General features: G+C 58.6%; 3 protein-coding genes across 4 annotated transcripts; all 3 read right to left on the bottom strand.

Annotated features, from left to right (window-relative positions):
* Positions 1 to 3,163: 3,163 nt before the first annotated feature.
* TNNI1 (troponin I1, slow skeletal type) lies at positions 3,164 to 7,112 on the bottom strand. 2 transcript variants are annotated; one of them, XM_052702592.1, is made up of 7 exons: positions 7,060 to 7,112; positions 6,471 to 6,512; positions 5,954 to 6,085; positions 5,780 to 5,869; positions 5,334 to 5,510; positions 3,602 to 3,712; positions 3,164 to 3,504 (listed from the first exon to the last, which is right to left on the bottom strand). In XM_052702592.1, exons 3-6 carry the CDS (start codon positions 6,077 to 6,079, stop codon positions 3,605 to 3,607), a joined length of 501 nt encoding a protein of 166 aa, XP_052558552.1. In that variant the 5' UTR covers positions 6,080 to 6,085; positions 6,471 to 6,512; positions 7,060 to 7,112; the 3' UTR covers positions 3,164 to 3,504; positions 3,602 to 3,604. The 2 variants fall into 2 exon arrangements, with proteins under 2 accessions (XP_052558552.1, XP_052558553.1); XM_052702593.1 differs by having other exon boundaries at positions 7,057 to 7,104.
* Positions 7,113 to 12,091: 4,979 nt separating this feature from the next.
* PHLDA3 (pleckstrin homology like domain family A member 3) lies at positions 12,092 to 13,399 on the bottom strand. Its single transcript, XM_052702594.1, has 2 exons — positions 13,019 to 13,399; positions 12,092 to 12,675 (listed from the first exon to the last, which is right to left on the bottom strand). The coding sequence occupies exons 1-2, from the start codon at positions 13,368 to 13,370 to the stop codon at positions 12,554 to 12,556; spliced, it is 474 nt and encodes a 157-aa protein (XP_052558554.1). The 5' UTR covers positions 13,371 to 13,399; the 3' UTR covers positions 12,092 to 12,553.
* Positions 13,400 to 15,655: 2,256 nt separating this feature from the next.
* On the bottom strand, positions 15,656 to 24,060 carry CSRP1 (cysteine and glycine rich protein 1). The gene is made up of 6 exons (XM_052702588.1): positions 23,920 to 24,060; positions 20,923 to 21,035; positions 18,388 to 18,556; positions 17,847 to 17,973; positions 16,648 to 16,741; positions 15,656 to 16,404 (listed from the first exon to the last, which is right to left on the bottom strand). Exons 2-6 carry the CDS (start codon positions 21,032 to 21,034, stop codon positions 16,328 to 16,330), a joined length of 579 nt encoding a protein of 192 aa, XP_052558548.1. The 5' UTR covers position 21,035; positions 23,920 to 24,060; the 3' UTR covers positions 15,656 to 16,327.
* Between the last annotated feature and the right edge of the window lie 517 nt (positions 24,061 to 24,577).

Consider the following 24,577-nt stretch of genomic DNA (forward strand, 5'->3'; position numbering starts at 1 on the left):
CCACAAACCCATCGTCCCTCTGGCTGCTCCCCGGACCCCAATTCCTCCAGGTGTGCCAAGACCTGAGCGAGCGGCCCCAGTGGTCCCTTTGTGCCAAAAATTCCTGAGCAAAACTCCATCTCTGAAGGCCATCTATGTCCCACGGGCCTCCCACCCCGAGCCGGTTCTGCTTTTCTTTCTCTTTGCTGTCACTGTTGCCTTTCAAGTGCTGTCACCCATACAAGGAGTTCCGTGAGTTGCGGCACAAAGAAAAGAACTTACTTAAATAACCTTGTAAGTGTCCCACTAATTGCTGACAAACTATATATAGCCGTCCAGCATCAGCGAGCTGCTAGAGAGCAATGAACCTTTCTGATTAATGCACGGCGAGCGCTTTACTTGCAAAACTCATTGCCAAAGGATATCACTGAGGCACAGGACTTAGCAGGACTTTTAGGAGGATTAGGCTGAGCGCAGTGAAAGAACACCCCCAGGTAGGATCTGTGGAGAAAAGGAACATAAAACCTTGTGGTTTGTGATTCCTTTTATGATGAAGATGAAGAAATCGTAGCCAGGATTTAGCGGACAGCGGTCAGGCAGAGGATCAGCACTGGTGATGCTCACCCCTCCAACTGCCCTGATCTTTATGTTCAGCTCAGAGGCCTGTTTAAAGACCCCTTTTAGAGAGACTCTTAAAGACCCCTCTGTGAGTTTCTCCTCCAGCACGGAGTTCCCAGCTCTGTTCCCTGCCATAGGAACAGCTCCCACCTCCCCATTGCTTTGGGCCGCCTCAAGCTGAGCTGTTTGGCAGCACAAAGCGTTGATCTCCAGCCATCAGGACACCACTGGTGTGAGACATTTGCTGCCCCAGAGCGGTCAGCTCATCTTTCTCCTCCGCTTTCAACGTTTTTTCGTGTTTGCTGTAACCCCAAACTGTCACTCCAGCGTTGGCAATGGCCAATCATGAGCCAGTCGTTTATGCACAAACTCATGTTGGATTTTCCCTGTAAGGTCATCTGCCATTTTATCCCCAAATCCCAGCCCTGCAAGAACCTTCTGAGCGCATTCATCATTGTCCTTCATCTCTGCTATGCTGAAAATGCCAGAGTTAGCACCAGGTTTTGCTATCTCATCATCACTGTTTCCCATCCATTCCCTCAATATTTATCTCTGTTTGGACTTTCCCTCTGAGCTGTGGCTTTTCCAGCCATTGCTCCTGGGAATGGAGAAGGAGGCCAGGACCTCATCTGATGCAGAGCAGCAGAGGACACCCATTTATACCCATTAAGGAGCCAGGCCAGTATCGGCCAGGATTATTTCCCTTGGGAACACTGTCCTGTGCCTCATCCCCACACGTGTTTCTTTGGATGAGGGCAGTGGAGAGCTTCCAGTTCTCATAATTGTGCTGTAATTGGGGCATTCCTCAGCCTCGCCCCAGGGCCCAGCAGCTCATCCTGCACCTCCACCCATCCGCTGGTCCTGACATCAGCCCTGCTCCGCTCCTCCATCGCACTTTGCTCTCTGGCTAAAACTCCTCCAGCTCTGGGGAAGGTGGGTGTGAAGGGTGAGAAACTGGGAGCACGGAGGTACCTCCACTGGAAGAGAGAAGCCAAGCAGGAAGGCATCCCAGGTCGGTTCATTTTTGTTGGGATCAAGCAAATCCCAACGAAGGAAGGAAGAAGAGAAAAGATTTTAGACAAGCACTGGATGCCTTGGTTCACAGCTGCCTCTGTGTTGCCTTAGGGGTGCTGTAGAGTCCTTCAGGTTCCTGCCATCCTCTGCAGAGGCCTCTTCAGGCAGAATCCATCTCCTGTGATGCCCCACGGCCACAGCTAATGATGAAGAGGTACGGCTGTCCCCCAGGAGCAGCGTCACTGGCAGCCTTTCAGGTTGCATTACATGAAGTAACTGATGCTGCCAGCTGGAAAGCAGCTGCACGGCAGATTGCATCCCTCATAGCACAGGAAATTAGTTGTAATTAATGAGGAATTCCCTCTGATATGAGCAACGGGTCAGAGTTTAGCTTCTCTATAAGCTGGCAGCCTAGCACTGACCTCGTGCAGCGTTCTGCAGGGGTCGTGGGGTTGGAGGGGCTGTGGGGACACACTCACCCAACCCAGGGCTGCCCGCTGCCCCCAGCCCTCCCTCTGCAGCTCCCACCACCAACAGGGCTGCAAACACTCCCAGGGCAAAATGTTCGTGGTCACTCACGGCAATCCATGGTGGTAAGAAGGGGTTTCCACCAGGGAAGGATGAGAGCAGGATGCAGAGACGGGGAAACAAGATATTTGGAAAAGCCGATGAACCTTTTTTCTATTTGCCCCTCAATTTAAACCCGATCTGACCATACAGAGCCAGCTACAGCCTGCAGCGAGCGCATTCCTGGCTGCAGGGTGTGCTGGTGAGCCCTGGGCATCGCTCTGCTGCAGCACACGGCGTTTCAGCGTGGAGGATTTGGCGATGTGTTGGGCATCCAGGCGGTGCCCACCAGAGCCCGGTCCCACAGCACCCACCCCTCCATTGCCTTTCATCTCACTGCCATCCCTCCCTGCCCCACAAACACCACCCCTGTTTGTAAAGTACCCAATTATCATAATTGTGCTGAGCTCAGAGCTTCGTTCTCGACCCCAACTCGGTTTGGGTTTTCTGCTTCTGTTTCAGCTCTGAAGAAGGCTTTGTTTCCATGAAACCTCCCTGCATTTTCCAGCTATTCCAGTCGGTCAGGTACAGTTATTGCCTCTCCCTCCACACCTTTCTTCCCCTGCCAGAATCACAGCCATGTGTGTGAGTTCCCTCTGGGGATCCCAGGACGCAGCCTTGGCACAGTGCCCACACGGACAGCACAGTCAGAGCTGAAACCCTTCGTGTTTGCTGTTGGGGTCGTGATGGTGGATCTCCCACCCAGTGGCACCGTGGCCGAACTGGGATCTCCAATCCCAAAGGCACCACGTCCAAGTGGGAGACACGATTATGGGGTGCACCCACCCCATTTCTGCAGTGATGTAGGAAGTGACAGGGGGACGGGGAGGCTGGGGCGGGGGCTCAGCAGAGCTGGGGATACCAGTGTGATGGGGGCTGGAAGAGATGATCTCCGTGCAAGGCTGAGCCCAGGGCACAGGAAAGGACCGGGCTGTCTTGCTATGTACCCGCACCTACTCTTGGCCAATGCAGAGATGAGCTCATGCAGTGTTCGGCCCCAGAGACCATCCTTTAATACACATGCAGCCACATGGGCACATCTCAGGCTGTGCTGGAGGTTTGGGAATAGGGGGAGCGGGGCTGTCCCCTCTCTGCAGAGTTGGGAGGGGGTGGGGGCCCCTCCAAGAGCACATCTTGTGTGGGTGAGACTGAGAGTGGGGAGAAAGGCAGAGCTGAAAGGAAGAAGCTCAGATCTCCTTCCTAGGTGTTTGTCCACATGATTCATCACAGTGGGGAGTTCAGGGTGTAAAGAGGACAGAGGGGCAGCAAGGCGGGGGACCAGGGGGCAGCCAGAAGGGTTGGGGATGTTCTTCTGTCCTGGTGCTCCTGTGGGAGAGAAACAAAGCAGAGCAGTGGGGCAGAAGGGGAGCTTCCCAAAAAGCGGCCCAAGGATCCCAGCCGGGATGACGCTCACTGCGATTACCTCTCACTGTCCCGTGGGGGACTTGGCAGCATCGAACATCTTCTTCCGCCCCTCCATCCCTGACATGGCCTCCACGTTCTTGCGCCAATCACCCACCTCCACAGGGCGCTCCTGCCAGGGGGACGGGGACAACGGGGACAGGGGGTGGGAACAGAGCACTGGCAGCCCCACGGCTCCCCTCCCCATTGCACAGAGCCCTGCACACGGCCAGCCGCTGCCCTCCTGCAAATGCCCCCTCCATCAGAGCTCTGCCCTGAGCGCATGGCTGGCCAAGGGGAGCTGCAGCAGGGAGCTCTGGATGCACGAGGCTACCAACCCAAAGCTGCATGAAAATCTGAGATTCTCCACAGGAGGATGAAGCTGATGTGGGACTTATTCCAGTTCTACACCAGCGCACCGAGTGCAAGCAGAAGCACTTTCACTGCAAGGAGAGCTCAGCTTGGATGGGACTGGGAGTGCTGGAGATGCAGGGAGAGCCCAGTAGGACAGAATGGGGAGGAGGCAGCCCTGGGTGCGTGCCCAGGCATCGGCTCTGCCGGCCCACAGGCATTCATAGATTACAAGCTGCGCTCCCAAATCGTCTCACGGCATCTAAAATAAACTCAGATCTGATCACCACCTGGCGTTGAGACCTGTAAGTGCAGTTTTCTGTCCGAAGGGCTGAAAATACGTCCTACAAGCAACAACGGGGGAAAAAAAATAAAAAGGAAAAATGAGCAGAAAATTGAAGCTTTTGTGCAAACTGCTGAGCTGGGACCAGGAGGTAAAACCCAGTGATCTTTGAGGAGAGGCACTGGGATAGCAGCACAGCTCTTCTAGGAGGAATCTGGGCATCCCAACTTTGCTGCTGCTCCAGGAAGGACCAAAAAGTTGCGATTCCTGAACAAGGCACTGAAAAAAAGTCCTCCAGACTCTCTGGGGCTGTCAAAGCATTCTGTGTGGAACTGCCAGGATGGTCTGACCTAAAAGTCATCTCCTTGTGGCTACGAAGCACAAGGTGGACCAAAGCAAGGAGCCAAGGCAAGAAAGTCCCAGTGCAATGCTGGGACTCACTCCCTTCTCTTATCTCTGCAGAGCTGCTGTGAGCTGGGCTGCCTCTCTGCTGCCAAGTGTGCTTGCTGCGCTGGCTCTCTCTTATCTCATCTGTGCTTGGGAGTCTCCTGGGTGTTTGTAACTGGGATTGCACCAAATCAGAGCTCTCCTTGCACCCAAGAAGACCAAAGACCAAACTCTGCATTTGCAGCTCAACAGACACCATCCTCCATTGCCATCATCTGCCATTACCTGGTGCAGCCCAACAGCTCCCAGGTGGCCCTATGATCCACACAATGAGCTCAACCTGCTATTTCTGAGGCTTACGAGGCATGAGGACAGTCCTCAGAGGCTGAAGGACAAGGGCAGCCCTGGGAGGTCCCTCATACGGGAAATGCCGATCACAGCCTGAACGTCTGATTGTCCACCTAAGGCAGGCACTGAGTCAGATGTGGGAGCACAGGTGAAGGCAATTCACCCAATTCACCTGTGCTGCTGGAAGGGGTGGAGCCTGGCTGAACCTCTCCTAGATCCCATTTAAGTGCTGACCGCCACTGAGGAAGGGTCTCTTTCTGGAGGTTGATCCTTGGGGAGTTTGCTGTGAGCCTATGGCCCTGGTGAGCATTTCCATTTATTTTGGTAGTCTTACTAGGCCTGACCTCTGCATACCTGCTGACTGCACATCCCTCCATCCACCCACCTTCTCTGTGTCCTCCTTCTTGACAGACTTCAGGTTGGCTCTCAGGTCCATGGACACCTTGTGCTTGGAGCCCAGCAGAGCTCTCAGCATGGCGTCGGCAGAGACGCGGACCCTCCGCAGCGGGGGCCGCTTGAACTTCCCTCTCAAGTCGAGCACTTTGAGCTTCAGGTCTTTAATCTGCAGCATGGGGAAGGCAGGATGTGGAGGTCACTGAATGGAAGCCTTGCATGGGGGCAAGGGAAGGAGGCCTTGGTGGAACAGCAATCAGTGCTGACCCCAAGTCCCAGCAGGATCCAAGCCTCTGCCCTTAGGGCCACCTCTCCCTGCACCCAGAGCTGTCACTGCCATGTCCCAGCCCACCTGGATGGCAGCTGGACCATGAGAAGGAGTGCTCAGACCCACGAGGGGTGATCAGGAGAGTGTGGAAGTTGCCTTCCCCTTCCTACCTCCCTAGTGTTATGGTTGCACTTTGCTTCGATGTCATATCTCTCTTCATCCACAATCTCCACCTTCTCGTGCAGCTCCCGGCACAGATCCTACGGCCAAGCACAGCACGAGAGAGGTGAGCGATGGCCCCAGTGCTGCACAGCCACCACTCCATGCTTGGGGCAGGGATGTACCTGAAGCTGGCTCAAGGACAGACCGCTGGTGTGCAGCGGGGAGATGCGCTCGGACAGGTATCTCTCCTTCTCTGACTGTTTGTCCACGATCTCCTGATCCCACTCCTCCTTGGCCTTTGCCAGCATCAAGCTCTGCGGGCACAAGCAGACGGTGGAGGTGTGGATGGGCAGATCCCACTGCTGAGGTCTCTAAAGGTGCCGGTGGGATGCTGACCTCAGCACCTGTGTGCCTTTGCTCTGCTGCGGCAGAGACTTCCCCAAGCCACAGCAAGGGGAGCAGCCAGGGTGGTGCTGCACAGCCCAGGGGCACCAACACACGGGGGCTGCAGAGCAGGAGGGCTCAGAGCTTCACACAGGGGGAAGGGAGGGGAGATTTGCTCTATCAGCCACAGCCCACATCAGTGAGCTTTCTCAGAAGAGAGGTGGGAGTGGGAGCTGCCGTTCCCCACCACCATCCCACCAGCCGCACAGCTCCTGTTCCACCAAACCCAGGGAGTTTCCAGCCCTCGGGACTCACCTTCAACAGGAGCTTGCGCGAGGCTGTGATCTTGGATTTTCTCTAGGGGAAAGGGGAAGGAAAAAGCTTTGAAAACCAACTCGGAGAAAAGGCAGGGGAGCATCATGATCCCTCTCAAAAGGAGCAGCACTCACCTCCCTGCTGGCAGGCGCATTTGGGCAGGAGCAGTGAAGGAGAGGAGAGAACAGAGCATCAATGAGTGGGAATCAGAAGGAGGGGGCAGTCAGAAGTTTCCCTTGGGATTGCCATTGGTTTCAGTGTCTCTGTGTGCAAGGACTTGCACCCGCAGTGAGCCCTGCCTGCAGCCAGGCTGAGCAGATGGGGCTCTCTGGGAGCTGAAAGTCCCCTCTCAAATAGCCAGAATTCTGTGATTCCGTGCTTTCAGGTCCTCTGACCTCAGAAAGCTCCAAGCTTCCAATGAGGGCACAGAGGTTGCTATGCGTTTTTAGTTGAAGAGAGATGATTTTTTACAAAGGGAACAGAACAGAGGTCCCAAGCAATGCGTTCTCCAGTCTGAACCCCATTAAAGAAAGAAGCTTCTCAGTGGGTCGGAGTGGGAGAGCCCTGGGGGGAGATGAAGCAGCACTACTTACGGCTCCGGCATCGTGGCACTGGGCTGATCTCCTGAAAACACACAGAGGCATAAATAAATAACGTGCAGAAATAATCAAGCAAATATAGAGATGGGTTGGTAAATAAATCAACAAACATGAGAGAGGAGGATGAAACAAGCCACAAAACGGTGTCTGTCTGCTGCTGCCAGTGGAGGGGAGCAGCCCTGGTGCCCCATGGAGCTTCCCAATGCCTGCCCCACTCCTCACTGGGTGGGGACCTGTGGGTCTGGGTGTGCATGGGATGGGTGGAATGAGGGGTCACCACCCACCCCCTCTGCTCAGACCCAGCATCCAATGCTGCTCAACCGTGGAACGCTCGCCATTTCATGCTTGGAATGCTCTCAGTAACCCTGTGCCCCGGCAGCTGCTGTGTGCTGAGCCCCTGCTGGCTGCTCACAGCGTGAGCCCAGGGGTGGGAAAAGCACTGGGAAAATGCCCATCGAATCTTCCTTCCCTCTTTGCATCCAAACTGAAGGCGCATCTCAGTAGCAAAATGCTCTTGCCGGTGCTGGTGGAGCTGCTGGTGTTCTTCCATGCTCAGCTGTTCCACCTCCACCGACCTCTTTGCACCCCCCAGTGAATTTGGGAACCATTTTAAACAGCAAAGGGGACAATTAAGAAGAGTTGCTCTGGTCCTGGAGAGGTGCCCCCAGGCTGAGCAATGCACAGTATATGGGCAGAGGTCCCTCACTTTGTCTCCATCCCTCCCTGTGTCCCCACTGCCTCAAAACTCTCCCCTGAAGCATTGCAGCTGGGGGAGAAAAGCCACAGATCCCCACAGGAGCCCCATCCCACAGAGCCTGCTGGGCCCCAGGGTTTACAGAGAATAACCTCAAAAATAGGATATATGTATTTTTTTTTAGCAAAAATCAGACATCAGCTGCCCATTTTATGCTTTTTTTTGGAGGTTTTTGGTGACACAGCAAACACCCCAGAGGACACACGGGGAAGGCTGAGGGCAGACCCCAACCTTCCTGAATTCCCCAGGGGGGACAGAAAACCCTTTGTGCCCCAGCAGCGCAGCAGCAGCTGGAGGAGCCTCGTGGCTTTCCTCTCCTTCCCCTCGGAACAAAGCCACGTTCCAGGAGGTGGGACCCACGCCAGACCCCATCCCAGCGACCTCTACCAAGGACAACCAAGTTTTAGGGCAAAATAGTTCTAATTTGGCTTCCCAGAGGGCTAGAGGAGCAGCAGGACGCGCCTGGTGAGCTCGTGTCAGGGACCTGGGGGCTCCAGACCCAGAGCATCCGTAAAAGACTTTGCTCTCTGATGGAGACACGATCGGGACGAGCTCATTTTGCTCTGATCACACGTCTCCAGCCATAAAAAGTTTCATAAAACACAACAGCAGAGAAAACATTAAAAGAAATAACTGTAAAATCAAACACAGCCAGCTCTGCCATCCCCCTGCAGCCACCCTGGGTGCACTCCAAGCCCACCTCCCCGCTCCCACCAGCGACCCCAGGCAGCCACAGAAGGACTCAATCCACCCCAGAACGGCGCTGGTGGCCGACAGATGGAACTGACTGCCACAGCTGGGGACCGACAGCCCCACATCCCCAGCAATCCCACAGGGGGACCCTCTTACCTGCGAGCTGCTGCCTGGTGTCTGCAGAGCTGAGCACTGCGGGGCCCGGCGGTGGAGGGGGAGTGTTAACCCTCAGCTGGCTTCCAAGTGGTCAGTAAAAATAGCACAAATCCCCTCTGGTGCACTGCGAGCCCCACTGCCCCGTGACGTGCAGCGCACACCTGGGGTGCTGCCTCGGGCACACGCGTGCATTGCAGCAGGGTTTGTTGCTCCGTGACCCCAACGTGCTCACAGCAACGCCTGCTGTTTGCATGAGGTCAGTTCTGCTGCTGCTCGCTGCCCAGTGTGCACAGATGGATGCATCCAGGGTGCAGCAGCAGCGCCCGTGCGCTTCCCACTCCGCTCCTCTCCCACGCAGTGCTGGGCAAAGCCCTGCAAGGAGGCAAAACTCGCGAGGCCGTGTCTCTGCATGGCTTTTCTCTCTGCAGAAAATCTCTCAATTTTATTTATTTTTATGGCAGAAAAGGAGATGGGGCGAAGAGCTGATGTATGCACAGCCCATGAGCTGCAGTGATGTACCCACAGCAGTGCTGCTCACAGGGCTGCCAGGGCAGCAGCGCACATCCCCACTGGTGGGGGTGATGGGGAGGGGGTTCCACCAACAACACCAGGTGCTTGGTTAGAGCTGAGTGCAGGTTTGTGGGTCAGGAGCAGCCAGGTCCTGGTTGGGATGCTCAAGCAGTTTCCATCTCCTAAGCTGCTCCCTGCCCCCCAGCCGGGTGTCCCCACAGAAGGAGGCTCCGTGCAGCCCATAGGGCAGCAGCACCTGTTCCCAGGATATTTTTAGGGGCAAATTTAGGAGCAAACAATCCCCAGCGTGCAGCCCAGCAGGACAATGCCTGGTATTTTAATCCTACATCTATTATGGTCACAGAGGGACACGCAGTTGCGTGCGTGGGGCAGCTCCAGTGATGGGGGCTACAGCAGCCCCATGTCCCACTGAAAATGTGCAGTTCCCATCTCCTCCCACTGCCAGGACACCTGCAGGACCTGTGCCATGGGGGGGCGATGCAGCAGCCCCCCTGCTGCTGTGGGCTCAGTAGTGGTGGCAATGAGTGTGGCAGTGGCAGTGGCAGTGCCATCCTGGCTTCACCTGCTCTGCTCCCAGCAGACACAGGATCAGCGTGGTGGATCCCAGGCTGCAGGAGGAGGTGTTACGGCAGTCCTTTATAAGGCTGTGCCTCCAGCATCTCTCCTTGGGATTGTTCCGTGCACACAGAGGAACCAAATTTAGCTGGTGACAAAAGGCCCTGCATTCCCCACAGCCCTGCCTGGGGACCGGGGCTCAGGGTGCAGCGCAGGCAATTTTGGGATGCCATTGGCTCCAGGCTCAGGTTTCGTCCTCTGTAGGGACCTGGGTGGAGAGGAGGGGAGGGAGAGGGGCTCCTCTCAGCCCTAGGCTTTGAGCTGTAGGACCAGCAGGAGGTATGGGTGTCCCCATCCCCCTGATGTCATGGGGACATTTTGGGTCCCTACCACTGTCTAATACCCAGTGAGGAGCTGCCTGGAGACACTGGGGTTGCTTTATGAGATGTCGCCTGTAGTTTTATGAGATGCTTTCTGAGCTCTTCATATGTAGGATGGGGACAATCTGGAAATCTGTGGGGAAGATCAGTTTGAGGTCAAATTCTTTGCAAAGTAATATCCCCCAGTGCTTGGGACAAATTGATTCAAAGCAGGGCTGTCTCTGAGGAGATGGATGCCAACACTGAATTCCCAAAGCTGTATGGGGAGGTTGGACCCTGGGAATCATTAATGCTGGAGAAGACCTCTGAGATGCCCAATCCAACCCAACCCATCCCCACCATGCCCACTGACCGTATCCCTGTGTGCCACATCCTGAACGTGTCAGAGCCCCAAATTCAAGACAACCAACCCCCACAAGTGGCTGGACACCCCACACCAAGCTGCTGCCCCTCATGTGGCTTTGCAGCAGTGCTGGTGGGTCCCATCCCCAACTCTTGGCTCTGGGGCCATCCCACTCATCCATTCTTCTACCAGGAGTCGTCTCCCTTTCCATTGACCCCAGAGGTGATTACAGAGCCAGCGGGCTTCCCAGGGCAGCCAGGACAGAGTTAGAAACAACAGCTGAGCCTCTGCTGTCCCCTGGGACCTCACACCCCAAACACAGCCATCCCCATCCCAACACTCAGAGCCAACCCCAAACATTGAGGGCACCGCAGGGCTGGGGGTGGGGGAGACCCTGTGGGCTGAGTGGGAGGGGGTGGGACGGCTCAGAGACCTGGGGACATCACCTCCAGGCGTGGAATTGGAGCTTGGCACTGGGGATGGAAGGGACACAGAGGACATAAAGCTATCAGAGAGCATCCAAAGGAGGGCTGTGAAGGGTCTGAGGGCAGGACGAAGGAGGGGCTGAGCGCAGCACCATGGGTGCCAACCCAGGACAGAGCTGCACAGCTGGATTTTCAGGCTTTGAACTCAGGCAGCCCCAGGCACCCTGCTCCATCCCAGGGCTCAGCGCCCACCTGCAGCTGTGCTCAGTGCCCCCGGGGTCCCAGTGCTGCAGGGGCTGTGTGGTTTCCACCCCTCTGCTGTGCCTCAGTTTCCCCACCTCCTACAGCATTGGAGAAGTTTCCTGTGTGTCCTTGCTCTGCTTTTGGAAGCAAGGGCTGGAAGCACCCCTTGAACTCCTTGCATCCCTAACAGCCAGCTAACACATGTGGGCAGCATTTAGACTGCTGCAGAGCTCATGGGGCTCCTTACAAGTTTTCCCCTGCAAATCCAGCCCCCCACAGAGAACCTTCCTGCAGGAATCACACAGGTGCTGCTGCTGCCCTGTGCTCCATGCGTGTGGGTCTGTTTGCACACAGCGTGCCCCCAGCTCACCCCTGCACACCCTATTAAAAAAAACCCAATTCTCAATATCAGAGGGAGGCGGATGGGTGGAAATCCATCCAAGATCTGCTTGGAAGGGGCATGGTGCAACATGACAAGCAGGCACTGACCGTGCCACCGTCCCTCCCCAGAAACACCCAGAGCTGGTTTGGCACAGGGCCGGGCCAGAGGGCCACTGTGCTGCGCTGTTCCCACGCAGCCGGGTGTGCTCCCAGCAGATCTGCACAGCCCCGGGCTGTGGGGCTCAGGCTGCAGCTTGTGGAGCTCAGCAGCTCCCGGCACTCACATCAGCACAGCCTGTCTGGGCACAGCCCCATGGTGAGGGATCCCTTCCCCTGCTGCTGTCCTGCCTGCACCGCCTGGCAGCAAGACCTGACCCTAACCCTGACCCCAACCCAACCCCAGCCACCACGGGAGCAGCAGGGGACGGCAGGGTGGGGGGCACAGGAGCCTGGCTGTGGGATGCTGGCAGATTTAAGGGGGTGTCTATGAACAATCTGTGAAGCTCTGTGCAGGATTAGTGTTCTCCCATATACTGTGTGATCCCGCAAAACAAAGCAAAAAGAACAAAGCAGCAGAAGGACATGTTGGGGGTACAGTCGGTACAAGGAGTTGGGGGCCACAATGTCACACTGCCATCCCCAGGGCAGCATCCAGCGGCGCAGCCGTGTCACCGCACCATGGTGACCGAGGGGTCCCCTCTGCAGTCCTTGCACCATGTGGGGTCTCGGGGGCTTTGTGTCCCCATCCACCTCCGATGTCCCATGGCTCAACACCACGCTGCTTCCTTCAGGTCGGCCTCACTCATCCCATCCCCTGTCCTGCAGGAGAGGCCGGGGGTCTCCGCCAGTCCGCCATGGGCCTGGCCACATCCATCACCTTCGGGGAGCTCCTGGTGGTGGCCCTGGCTGTGCCCTTTGCCCCATCGGTCCAAGTGGGCGCAGCCATGCCCTGGTGCCTCACTGTCCCGCCCCATGGCACTGGGGCCGGTGCCTGCACTGGCCTTCCTGGGGAGCCCCAAGGCCTCAGTTGCTGGCTGGGATCCTATTCTCTCCTCCTCCCACTGAGCTGAGCGCCGTCTCCATCCTGCTCCGGGGATGCTGCACAGCCACGCGCTGTCCCACTGCAGCTGCGTCGTACTGCACCACTGCGGAGAGAAGCACTGCTCACCCGCCCGGCCCGTGCTGGGCAGGAGCAGGGGCTGCCCTGGGGAGCGTGGTGTCACCCCCACCCCACGTGCCAGAAGGCAGAGCCCACCCCGTGTCTTTCTGTGAGAGGGACGACGTCAGTGCGTCCCTCTCTTGGGGGGCAATGGGTTGAAACCTGAGTGGCAGGGGGGCTGCACCGGGTGTCAGCAGAGCCCAGCCAGGGCAGGGGGGCGCGCAACGCAGACCCAGGAAAGGACCTCCCCCATCCTGGGGCCACCGGAGCACCTCGGGGCAGGATCCCACCGCCGGTTCCCCACGCCCCGAGCACAGCAGGGCCGTTACCTGCTCTGCAGCTGTGCCGTGCCCGCACCACCTGGATGGCCTGCTGGTTCTTGAAGCGGACGAGGCCCATGGTGATGGCAGCGTTCCAGCCCGGGTCCTCCTGGGCGCAGCGGAAGTCGATCTCGTGGCTGTCGTCCATCACCACCGTGAAGTAGATGTGCCTCTCCTTCCACTCCACGCACTCCACCGCCTTCATGCGGGCGAAGCTCAGCTCCTTTCGACGCGAGCCCTTGGGCTCGAAGAGCTGCAGCCCCTTCTCGGTCAGCAGGCACCGCTTCTTCTTCCAGAGCTGCAGCAGCCCCCCGCTGCGCTTCTCCAGCACCCCTTCCCGCAGCACCTTCTCGGGGGTCATGGCGGCTCCTCAGCTCCCGCAGCCGCGCATCCCCCGCTGGGGATTTCCACCCCTCCCCCCGCCGCTGTCGGGACCCCCGCAGCTCAGTGCCCCCCAATGACCCCCCCCAGGCTCTCACAGCGGGGCGGCAGCGACGGGACGCCCCATTCCGCCGTCCCTGCGGCTGAGCTCGGCGTCCTGCCCCATGCAGCGTGTGGGATCCCCGGCTCCGCGCTCCCCAGGATCTGTTGCTACACGCCCGGCCGCTCTCCCACTTGCATTCCATCCCCGCCTCGCCTGGCCCCTCCTGCTGTGCACCCTTCACGCCCAGGCGAAGCCCAGCCAGGCCCGATGCTGCCCCGCTGCACCCACCTGCACGGTGCTTTCGGGGTGCCTGCGGGTGGGTGCTGTCCTGGGGCCCCGTGCAAAAAGCCCAGGGCACAGCGAGGGCAAAGGCACAGCAGGGAGAGGACAAGATGTGGAGCTGCAGTCCTACGGGGCTGGGGGTTGCAAGGGGCTGCGGGTGCAGCACCGGATGGTTGCAAGGCTACGGAGGGCAACAGCACCTGCATGTGGGGTTATGGGGTGCAGTGCCAGCTGGGGCAGGGGAGTTTTGGGGGCACTTCTAAGCCAGGAAGGGGCTGGGGGGTGCAGTGGGATTCTGGGGAGCAGCACCAACAAGAACAGAGGGCTGTGCGTGCGGGGCTATCTGGGGCGGGGGGCTATGGGGTTCAGAAGCAGCCAGGACAGAGGGCTGTGGGATGCAGTAGAAGCTGTAGAAGAGGTCTGTGGGTCTTCAACATGGGGCTACAGGGTGCAGTGCTGCCTGGGCACAGTGCTGTGGGTGCAGCACCAGCCATGAAGGGATTGTGAGGAGGGAGCTGGGAGGGGAACATCTGCAGATGGAAACGTCCATGCCACCATCCCAAGGCGGCTGTGCACCCATCAGCCCTGCACCGAAAGGAGCTGCTCCAATCCCTCAGCTCCTGTCCCCCTGTGCCCCCCCTCAAGGAGAACAATTTGGTGTCCCCAGTCTGTCCCGCAGTGAAGACAGCATCTCCAGCTTCGTGTGACTGCGCTGAGCAGGGATGAGGCTGTGTGGCACAGCCTGGTCCTGCCGGAGTCCTCCCTCCCCAGCAGCAAAACACCGGCGCCTTTCCAGCCTGTCTTGTTCCCGACCACGACAGCTCTGTCTGTTCCCATGCCAGCCCCTGGCAGAAGCTGGCCCTGCTGTGCTGTGCCTGTGGGGACATCTGGGTGCATGGCACTGGCCATGAGCTGCTGAACAGAGCGATTGTTGCAGCACCCCGGGCGGATGGATGAACCCGGAGGTGCTGAGTGTGCAGAGCCCTCAGCAAAATAAAATAAAAAATCGAAAAAAGGGGACAAAAAATCCCCACGGAGCTGCACCGGGGTCACCGTCTGGGGCTGATGCCTGCTGGGGGCAGCGCTGGCAGCCAGCATGGCCAGGGGGCAAGTCTGCAGCGCCAGGAGAGGCACCTCATTATCCCTCATTAACAGGGCAGGGCCCGCTGTGCAGTCAGGAACTGGTTCGTGCTCCCCGAGGCCAACATCACCATGCTGGCACCGTTCCCCGCTGTCCCAGCAGCCCCAGTTTGGGATGTTGGGCACGGAGGGGGCTCAGCTCCGGCCCCGCGGGGCTCTGGGGGGAGTGGAGCAGGTGGGTCCCTGCAAGGAGCGCACGCTCAGGGTTGGTGGACCCCAGGAATTTGGAAGCCAGCAGTCTGGGCTGTCCCTCCCAGCTCTGCTCCAGCAGGTGGGGATGTCAGTGATGCTGCTGGCCACCAACCCCACGGCCTCTTCCCTCGCCAGCTGGGGCTGCTCACTGCATCGCCACCTCCAGCCACCACGGGAAGATCAGTTTCCCACAGCCATGAGGTCACAGAGCCTGTCACCTCCCCTCTGTCCTCTGGTGACCAGACCCAGAGAAGGGTCTCATTCTGCTGAGCCAACAGAGCTCGATGCTGCAGCTCTGTCACCACCGTCCCAGGGCATCTCTCTGGACGGTGTTGGGTACCCCATCCCCATCCCCAATCCCCAGCGCTGCAGCCCCCAGGCTGCCATCAGGGCTGGGTGCTGCGGATGCAGCGCGTTGGGCAGTGCACGGGTACAGATGTGCAGACACAACCGTCCGTCTGTCCGGAGCCGTGCCCGGGGAGCAGCAGCCAGCAGAGGGAAGCAGTTGCAGCCGTCCCACTGCGGATTGGAAAAGGACAGGCGGCGAGGCTGATCCGTGAGTATCTCACACCGGTCAAAGGAGAGAAGCACACAGCGAAAGCAAAGTGTTTCAGTGAAAACAAATTAAACCTGGAGAGCTGCCAAGCTGGAGGATCAGAATCCAGCAAAAAAAAAAAACAACACCCAACCCGGGAGTAGGTGAAAAGCTCCGAGCTGTTAGCACTGCTGGGCACGGCTGCCTGGAGCAGCGCCACGGAGCAGCGCCGACGGGTTTGGACGCGGTGTGCGCATGGAAGGAAACACCGCGTAGGAAATGGTCACACGAGGGGAGGGCGGAAGGGGCTGCTGAGCTGCAGGGAGAGCCCCTCCGCTTTCATTGCAAGCTGCAGCAGCACCGCTTCCCGTCCTGCCGCTCCATCCCGAGCTCCTGGGGAACAACCCCGCAACCCCTCGGGCAACGCCTTGGGTCAGCTTTGATGTTTTATTCCTTGCTCGGTGACACGGCGCAGCGCGGCTCATCCCGGCGGGACGGGCGACGCGGAGCGGAACGCTGGGAGCCTCACTGCGGGTGGGAGCGAGCTGTGTGCCCGTGCCGAGGGACCCGTGGTGGCAATGGGGCTCCCGCAGCTTCGGGGAGCGCAGGGTCGGGGCAGGGGGAGGCGCTGGTGCCGCAAAGCAGCAGGCGGGGATGGAGGAGGTGAGGGAGCTCGCTGCGGTGTGCGGAAACCCAGGGCTGGGCTGCAGGAGCCCAGGAGGAGCAGAGCGCGGCTCCTGGTGCCTCACTGCGAGTGGATGAGCGCCCCGGCCCCCTGCCCGAAGCCAAAGCCTTTGGGCCCGAAGTTCTTGGCGTAGCAACCTGCAGAGAGAGGAGGAGTAACATTAGGGCAGTGGCACGAGGGCACCGTAGCAGTTCTCCTAAAGCAGGGCAGGGTTTGCCATGTCTGCAACGCTCCCCAGAGTTGCAAGGTCACCATCTCCCGGATCCCTGCCCCATCCCCATTCTCACACCTCCAGGCGCAGCAGCCAGGACAACCGGAGGGGACCTGAGCCCAGGGACCCTCCTGCAACAGCCCCACAGGGCAGGGGACGTGGCACAGACCTTTGCAGTAGATCTCCCCGTCTTTGTCTGCCAGGGTGGTGGACTCCAGGCTTTTGCCACACTTGGCGCAGCGGAAGCAGGACTTGTGCCAGGACTGTGAGACAGGAGAGGAACCCAGTCAGATGGTAATGGAGACGAGACAGCAAAGCTTTGGTACCAGGCGGGATCCCTTTGGAGGGATTCCGACCCTGGTTCTGACCCAAAGCCATCAGCAAAGGGGTTTGCTGATGGAAAGTCTGGCAAGAGCCCTCCTCCCCACCCTCAGCACAGCAAAGCCCTCCTGCCCCGTGGTGAAGACACAGAGGGGAAACATTGGCTCCTAAACTGAGCCTTCACCACCCCCATCCCTCAACAGTCACTTCACAGTGCAGTGGGTGAAAAGCAATCGTCCTTCTCTTAAAACACAACAATAAATCCCCTCAGTTATTCACCAGGATCTGCTGCACCTGAGCCCGGGGTTGGCACTGGGGGGAGACAACTGCAGCTTTAGGGCAGCAAATCGACACTAAGAATGCAGGAATCAGCCAGCGTTCAAAAATAAAGCTCCCCCAGCCCTGCCAGTCCCTCCGGGGACAGATGAGCTCACGGGCCCCGAGCAGCACACAGAGCAGCCAGAGCCCTCACAGAGGAATTTAAATAAACGCTTTGGAAAACATCAAACCTTTTTTGGAAGAAAATGTGAAATAAGGGCTGGGGGAGGAGGTAGCTGAGAGTCATCCAGCGAACATTAGTACATTGGATACATGCTCTGGAATCCTCTCTGGTTTTCTCGAGCACAATTGCTTTGCCAGATTTGGGTCCCTGTAAACATCGACAACACCGGGAGGCCAAGAGCCAGCGCTGGGATTTTGAGGATAACCAAAACGTGGCACATCCCTCACAGACCCTGCTGGAGCCTCAGTACGCTGCTGGAGGCTCCTGTGACTCCATGCTTCTGTGCTCTGGGGACGAGCACCGACTGCGGGGAGGATGAAGTGCAGGGGTCGATGTGTGGGGCAGCACCAGTGCCACAGCACAGCCCCATAGCTGAGGCCTTCCGCCGTCCTGACCCCACAGCACAGAGGTGAGCCTGGAGCACTCCTGGGTTCAGAGCTGAGCAGGGATGGGGACACAGGAGGGGATGCGGAGGGTCCTGGTAAAGCTCCCCTTTAGGTGCCAGGGTTGCAGGGTGTGTGTGTGTGCGTGAGCTCCATCCGTACCTTTCCAGCTCCAATCACCTTCTCGGCTGCGTACACCGCTTGGCCGCAGCGCGGGCAGCCATCGGAGCCGCCGACCTTCTGGGCCATTCTGGATGCGTTCGGGTTGGTGGGTCGGTGGGATTGGCCCCTGTGGATGGGAGGGAGCACATTAACGGGGTGCAGGAGGGCAGAGCTGTGGGAATGCAAATCCCAGCCCGGTTTCGGAGGGGCTGTCAGGGTGGCGTTGACCCCCGTGGAAACTGCAGCCCCACGGCTGTGTGCTGGGATGGGATGAGCAGCAGGGCTGGGTGATGGGGACGTGCCTGTGGAGCCCTCATGTCACTGAGAACATCAGAGCAGATGTGGGCCTATTGCCAGCCACGTGGCATGCCCAGCACATGGGAAGTCCCCCCTGAAGCAGGGAATCCATGACACTCTGCAGCTTGGGGACTGCTGGACACTCAGAGGGCTCTGCAGGGCGGTACAGCCGAGCACATCTGGACAGATGTGAGGGAGAAGGTGGACACAACATCCCCGATTTCAAAACAAGACTTCAACTCACTCTTCGTATTTGATTCCCAGAGACTCGCCCTTGTCGGTGCTCAGGGTGCCGGCGCCCATCCCGTATCCATAGCCCTTGGGGCCGTACTTCTTGCCATAGCAGGACTTGCAGTAGATCTCATCTCCATGCACAGCAACAGTGGTGCTGTCCAAGTTCTTCTTACAGACCACTGGAAGAGAGGGAGGGCCCTGTCAGCCCGTGCATCCAGATCTGCTCGTTAGCAGCAGAGAACAAGTCCTCACACGGGACAGCACAGCTCGGCTTTCAAGGAGCGAGGAAACCCCAGACAAGATCAGTGTTCAAAGGGAGTGCATGCAAAACGGCTGCAGATAAGGATCACAACAAGAACATTGTCTGGCTTTAAAAGGAAGCAACCACCAAGGCTACAAGGCTGATAATAAATAAGGCAGCAGCTCTGTTAACCTCACTGCTGCCGGAACCCTGGGTGGGGGAGGTTTGGAGCCAGGACGGGGCACAAATCCTAAATTTCCCCACAAATCACACAGATACTCATGCCAATGTGCCACCCCAGGTCTGTGCCAGGAGAGGGGTTGTGCAGGGCACACTCAGCACTGCCAGCCAGGTGGGTGTCCCGGCCATGGGGTCAGCGTGGGACATAAGATGGGACACAAGGGTACAGCAGCAGGGCCTGGGGACCCCGGCGCTGTGCTCGTGTCCCATTCTGATCTCATCCTCCACGTCAGCTCCCAGCCCTTCCTGGCACACCGTGATGGGAGGGAAGCAGCAAACAAACGAGGCTCACAGCAATCTCCAGTGTTTACCTGCCCCGTTCAGAGCATGACGCCCAAGGCAGAGTCCACAGCGCTGGCAGCCAGCGCCAAAACAGGTCCTGTTACAGCTGCACCCCAGCCATCCCCATCCTGCTCACACGCCTTAAATGTCGACGCTCCCAGCAGCCCGTTTCGCTCCTTGCCAGCAGGAAAGTTCCTTGCCCTTTACCAATATCACAGGAATGCAAACACAGCTCCCTCAGTGCACTCAATCTGGGGGGGAGGCAGCGTTCCTCGGCCCTATTACTAAATATGGTGCTCCTCCCGCGTGGCCGCAGGCAACCCCACGCACTGCTGGAGGGAGGAGGTGGGAAGGAAGCCTGTGGCCATCTAAGGAGGGCTGGCAGGGTCCTGTGCTCACTGTGTGCTCCCCGTCCCCTCGATAGGGGTTGGGATCCAGGCTGACGTGGAACTGTGCATCCCATGGCTCAGAGTGGGTGTCCGACGGATGGGCTGGCGGTGGGACACAGCAGCCCAGAACTGAGTAGGGACAGTTCTGCATTCAGAACCCACAGGGATGGATGTGGGGGCCGACACCAGCAGGTTCAAAGGGCATTGTCCTAACGGTGGTGACGCCGATGGCATCTGCTTTCCTCTCCCCCCACGCTGGGTGGCTGCAGCCTTCAGTCCCCGCATCCACTGCTCCTCGTCTGCCCCAACCACTGTCATGCAACAAAAAAATTCCTTCCCAATCTGCTTCCTAGAAATCAGCCCCCGGTTTCTGCATCGCAGAAATTCCAGCACACCGCACTCATCGCATGAAGAACCCTTTGTTTTTCTAAGAACAGCTGAGCTGCCCCATAGAAGAGCCAGACAAGAGCTGCTGCTGCTGCTCTGAGGCCAGGCAGCCTCCTTGCATCACACTTCTGCTTGTGCTATTGCCTTAGCTGGACCAACGCCACGCAGTCAATCAGCACTCACTCCCGGAGCTGATCTCCAGTTTAATGCACTGTGGTAGGTTTGGCTCCTTTCTGATTATTTCCTTGGCAAATCAGCTCCCAGTGTTTGTTTTTCTCTCCTAAAGATAGTGGCTTCACATTCCCGAAGGGGCCCAAGAGCTGTGCTGGGGAAGCTGAGGAGCTCAGAGCAGCTCAGCAGCACGGGGCTGGGAAGCAGGGCTGGGGAGGAGCCCAGTGGGACAGGCAGAGCTGCCAGGCACACGAGGAGCAGCATGAGGTCCCTCTGCAAAGCGTGAGGGTGGCAGCCCATGTCGTGGTGCTCTCCCTGGTGATGTGCTTCCACCAGCAGATGTGGGACAACCTTCTCCCTTCCCCACGGCGCTGAGCTCCTTCCCTTCCCCAAGCAATGTCTCCTGCCTGATGTTTTGGCTCCTGGAGGCCATCTCCCACCAGACACAGAGCAGATCATATCCCAGCTCCCAGCAAAGCAGTGCGGAGGACCAGGGCCAGCACTGTGCAATGTGCCACCTCCTGCCTGGTGGGAGCGCCCAGCTCATGCTCCAGCCTTCAGCATCTGAGGCACCTCCAGGGACAGGACCTCAATATTCCCTGGTGCAGGGATGCAGTATGGATGCTGGCTAAGCTCAGCCCTGACACGGATCAGCTCTGGGCTGATCCGTGCTTCTTCAGCCTGGAGGACAGCAGAACACCTCCACACAGCTCCTGCACCCCGGCTGCTTGTAGAGGAAACCCACTGAGCATTGACATGCCTCATAAACGTTTATATATACAAACAGGACACAAACTACTGTCAGGGAGTGGGGCGAGGGGAGGGCAGTACTCACTGCACAAGAAGCAGGACTTGTGGAAGCTGCTGCCTTCACACTGCACCTCCTCAGCGAAGTACACCGCCTTCTGGCACACGCCACATTTCTTCCCTCCACCCCAGTTTGGCATCCTGTGGGGAGAGAAGGGGCAGAAAATGTTTGCACTGATTCATAATGCTGCTGAGGAGCAGAATCAGCAGAACTCAGAGTGCCCACTTAGAGCATCCAGCGGGATCAGCATCCCAGGTCCTGGGAGCTCACGGCTCTGTTCTGAGCAAGAGAAAGGAGGAAGAGGAGTACGAAGGCTGGGACACAGGGCCAACACCTGAGCACTGACCTAACCGACCATGCAGCTCCCTGGCAGCATGTTAATGCTTCTCCTTTGCTCTCCTCTTTCCTGAAATGCCTCTGGTGAGTGATGAGAGGCCGCCTGATCTTCAAATGTGCAGATAATCCCACAGTAAGACAAACAGCAAACACACATGGCTGAGCTCCAACCCAGCCTTGGTATTTTGAAGGCTGGGGCAGCGGAAGCCTCAAGAAACTCAAAGCCAACAAAGGGGAGAAGCTGAGGGTAAGGAGGCCAGTAGAAGGACCATAGGCAACCTCAGGTGGTCACAAAGACATCAGAAGCAAACGCTTGCTGGAGGTGCTGGGTGCTAGGAGGGTCTGCGGGTGCTGCAGGCTCAGCCCCACAGCCAGCTGTGTGCAGGACAGACAGACAGTGCAGGTGTGGGGCTGGAGGAGGAGGCAGTGCAGCCCCAGGGGTGTCGGAGCTGTTTGGGTGTGATCACAGCAGCCAGGAAGCCTTTCCTCAACGCCCTGCAGGCTGGGCTTCCTACCCAGGGCACAGCGGTGCCAAATCCCTCCCTTCCAGCCAGCTCACTCCAGTCCCAGCCCTTGCATTGCCTTAAAAGGACACAAAGTGTTTCTCTGGAGAGTGTGTTGTTTTGTTATTTCCTCCTGGCAGAGCTCGGCAGGGTTCAGGAGCTTCCTTAGGGGGCAGACAGAGGAACCACTGCACCCACATCAGCCCCCTCACCAGGGATAACACAGGGCTGCCTCCTACACTGCCTCTCAAAGTGCCCCATTCCTCCTGAAGCAGGACAGCTGTCAGGCCCCACTGCTGCATCCCACAGGCCCGATTTCAGGGTCCCATAGCCCTGGATTTGGGGTCCAACAGCCCTGGTTTCAGGTCTCACAGCTCATTTTGTGCTCAGAGAAGATTGCTAGGGAACAGGAGATTCAGGCTGTGTAAAAAGCTGGGAGATTTTTTGCAGTGAAAGTATGAATACAAGGAAAGGCAGGAAAGCACTTCACTCTTGATGCAGGATCATTACATGGTCTGGCAAAAGGACAAGCAATAGGTGGGAATCACAGTTCCTGGGGTGAGATAGCTGCCTTCCACTTCAGAGAGCAGCTGGCACAGCCATGATGTGAGCAGGGAGAGAAGGAGACGCCTGAAGAGAGCAGAAGGAATCAGCTCATGGAGATGGGTGGGAAGTGGGCAGGATGGAGCACTGGGAACTGCATTCAGGCCATGGGGACTCAGCCCCAAACAAATGGCATCGTGTATGGAGCAGCTGCCACAGCACCATGCATGGGAACAGCCCTACAAGAGGGGGGCTGGCACTGTGCTCCTGTACCCCCATGTCACAGCAGTGACATAAGGAGACTCTGGGATGCCAGTGGTGTAACTGGGGATAAAGGATGATTACAGTGATGCTGATCTGGTGAGAGAATGGAGTCCTGAGAGCAGTGAGTGCTGGAATGCAACAAAACACTGAGCATCAGTGCAGACACCAAGGAACAGAGCAGCAGCTGTGCTGGAGCTGAGAACTCCAGGGGCTTTGCCTGAAGAGGAGGGAATCAGGGGGGGATCCGAAGTCAGGAGCGACCCTCACACACACACTGTGCCCCCAGGTCCTGCAGTGGGACGTTGGGGTCCCACTGCTGCCCATCTGAGGTCTGTGGCAGGGAGGAGCAGTGCTGTGCCACCCTGCTGCCACGCGTGGGTATCAAGAGTGCAGAGCTGCCTGCTGCTGCCTGACGGCCACATGGCTCCCAGGCTGAGCTTACAAACTGGAAAGCTTCCTATCACAGCTGGGCATTCAGCTCATTTCTCAAAGAAAAGCCCGATTTTATGCAGAACTCTGCAAAGCACTTTCATGAACGCTAAGAAAAACTCCTGGCTTCCGTGGGGATCAAACCTCCTGCCCGACACAGCTCCCTGCAGCTTTGCAAGGCTTTCTGCCTGATGGAGATGGAGATGCAGGTGGGGGAAGAGGGATGGAATCACGGCGGGGAGGGGACCGCGCTGCCCCTGCTTTGGCGATGCACTCTGTGGATGGCAAGCAAGCGCTGAGCCGCAGCCACAGCAAGGAGGAGCAGCAACAACCCCAGGATCCAACCCCACAGCCAACCCCACAGCTGGCAGCTGCTGCACCTCCCGGCCCGGCACAGCCCTCCCTGCATCCCAGCACAGCGCTGCGTCCTCGAGAGGAATTCAAGCGGTTGCTCCGGAGCTTCCCCAGCGATCGCTGCCTCCTGGCAGCATCCGCGCGTGGTGCTCAGCGCTGACCAATGCCCGCTGCCACGCGCGGCCCCGCTGCCACTTGCGGGGTTTGGGGAGCCCGGAGCCGCGCCCGCTGCTCAGTGATGGGGGCCGCTCTCCCGATCCCCCCGGCTCCCAAAAGTTATCCGCTCTGAAAGGCAAAGCGACGCAGGGCACGGGGAGAGGGAGCGCGGCGCGGCAGTTGGGACTTCCCGATGAGCATCACCGCCAGCACCCGGCCCGGATGGGGAAGTTCTGCGATTCTGTCCCCGGGGCCAATCTTCTCCCTCCTCCTCTGCTTACCCCCCCAAGTCCCCCGGTGCTCCCCGTGCCCTTCCGCCCACCGAGCAGCATCGACCCTCGCCCACCCGCGGGGCCGCAGCCCTCCGGGCGCGCCGTGCACGGAGCTCCCCATCCGCGGGCGGGGTGGGATGTTGGGGTCCGGCGGCCCCGGTTCGTACCTGCGGCTGTGGGCCGGGCCGGGCCGGGCGGGTCGGGAGGCGGCGGGTGCGGCGTTGGGGCCCGCAGGGCGCTCGGGGACTTTTGTTGGCGGCGGGGGGAGGCGGCGCTTCGCGCTCAGCGCCAGCACGGCCTGATGTCACTGCCCCGGGCGGAGGAGGAGGAGAAGGAGGAGGAGGAGGAGGAGGAGGAAGGCACGGAGGCCGTCAGCCTCGCGGCGCCCATCACGGCACGATGCCACCCCAGCGCTCCCAGCGTCACCCCCAGCGCCCTCTGCCACCTTGCTGCCACCCGTTGTCCCCTCTGCTCCCACACGCAGCACGCGGCACCCCGCGCTGCCCAACCATCACCCAGCACTACCGCGTCCCACCGCTGCACCGCATCCCTCGGTGCCACATCCGCACAGCTCCGACGCGGGGAGCTCCTCCCCATCCCTCAGTCAGCCCGGGCCGACGCTCGGCCATCCTCTCTGCAAATAAATGCTCCCTAACATTCAATCTCAACTTCCCATCCAAAGGGACCGGAATGCACTCAAAATGGGGGTCCGTGAATCTTATGGGGTTCAGCAGGACCAAGTGCAGGGTGTTACAGCTGAGCCAGGGCAATCCCACATATGTGTACAGACCGGGAGAACTCCTTGAGAGCAGCCCTGCAGAGAAG

This window comes from Tympanuchus pallidicinctus, unplaced genomic scaffold, assembly GCF_026119805.1.
Source record: "Tympanuchus pallidicinctus isolate F22 unplaced genomic scaffold, pur_lepc_1.0 scaffold45, whole genome shotgun sequence".
In the NCBI taxonomy this organism is placed as follows: domain Eukaryota; kingdom Metazoa; phylum Chordata; class Aves; order Galliformes; family Phasianidae; genus Tympanuchus; species Tympanuchus pallidicinctus.

Excerpts from the sequence above, each read along its gene's own strand:
- PHLDA3 (XM_052702594.1), bottom strand. The coding sequence starts at position 13,370 with ATGACCCCCGAGAAGGTGCTGCGGGAAGGGGTGCTGGAGAAGCGCAGC. Across the intron at positions 12,676-13,018 it reads ACGGCACAGCTGCAGAGCAG|TGGTGCAGTACGACGCAGCT; the intron begins GTAACGGCCCTG and ends TTCTCTCCGCAG.
- TNNI1 (XM_052702592.1), bottom strand. The coding sequence starts at position 6,079 with ATGCTGGCAAAGGCCAAGGAGGAGTGGGATCAGGAGATCGTGGACAAA. Across the intron at positions 5,511-5,779 it reads GCAACCATAACACTAGGGAG|ATTAAAGACCTGAAGCTCAA; the intron begins GTAGGAAGGGGA and ends CCCATGCTGCAG. Across the intron at positions 3,713-5,333 it reads AGAAGGAGGACACAGAGAAG|GAGCGCCCTGTGGAGGTGGG; the intron begins GTGGGTGGATGG and ends TCCCCCTGGCAG.
- CSRP1 (XM_052702588.1), bottom strand. The coding sequence starts at position 21,034 with ATGCCAAACTGGGGTGGAGGGAAGAAATGTGGCGTGTGCCAGAAGGCG. Across the intron at positions 17,974-18,387 it reads CTGGGAATCAAATACGAAGA|GGGCCAATCCCACCGACCCA; the intron begins GTGAGTTGAAGT and ends TCCCATCCACAG. Across the intron at positions 16,405-16,647 it reads CGGGGAGATCTACTGCAAAG|GTTGCTACGCCAAGAACTTC; the intron begins GTCTGTGCCACG and ends CTCTCTCTGCAG.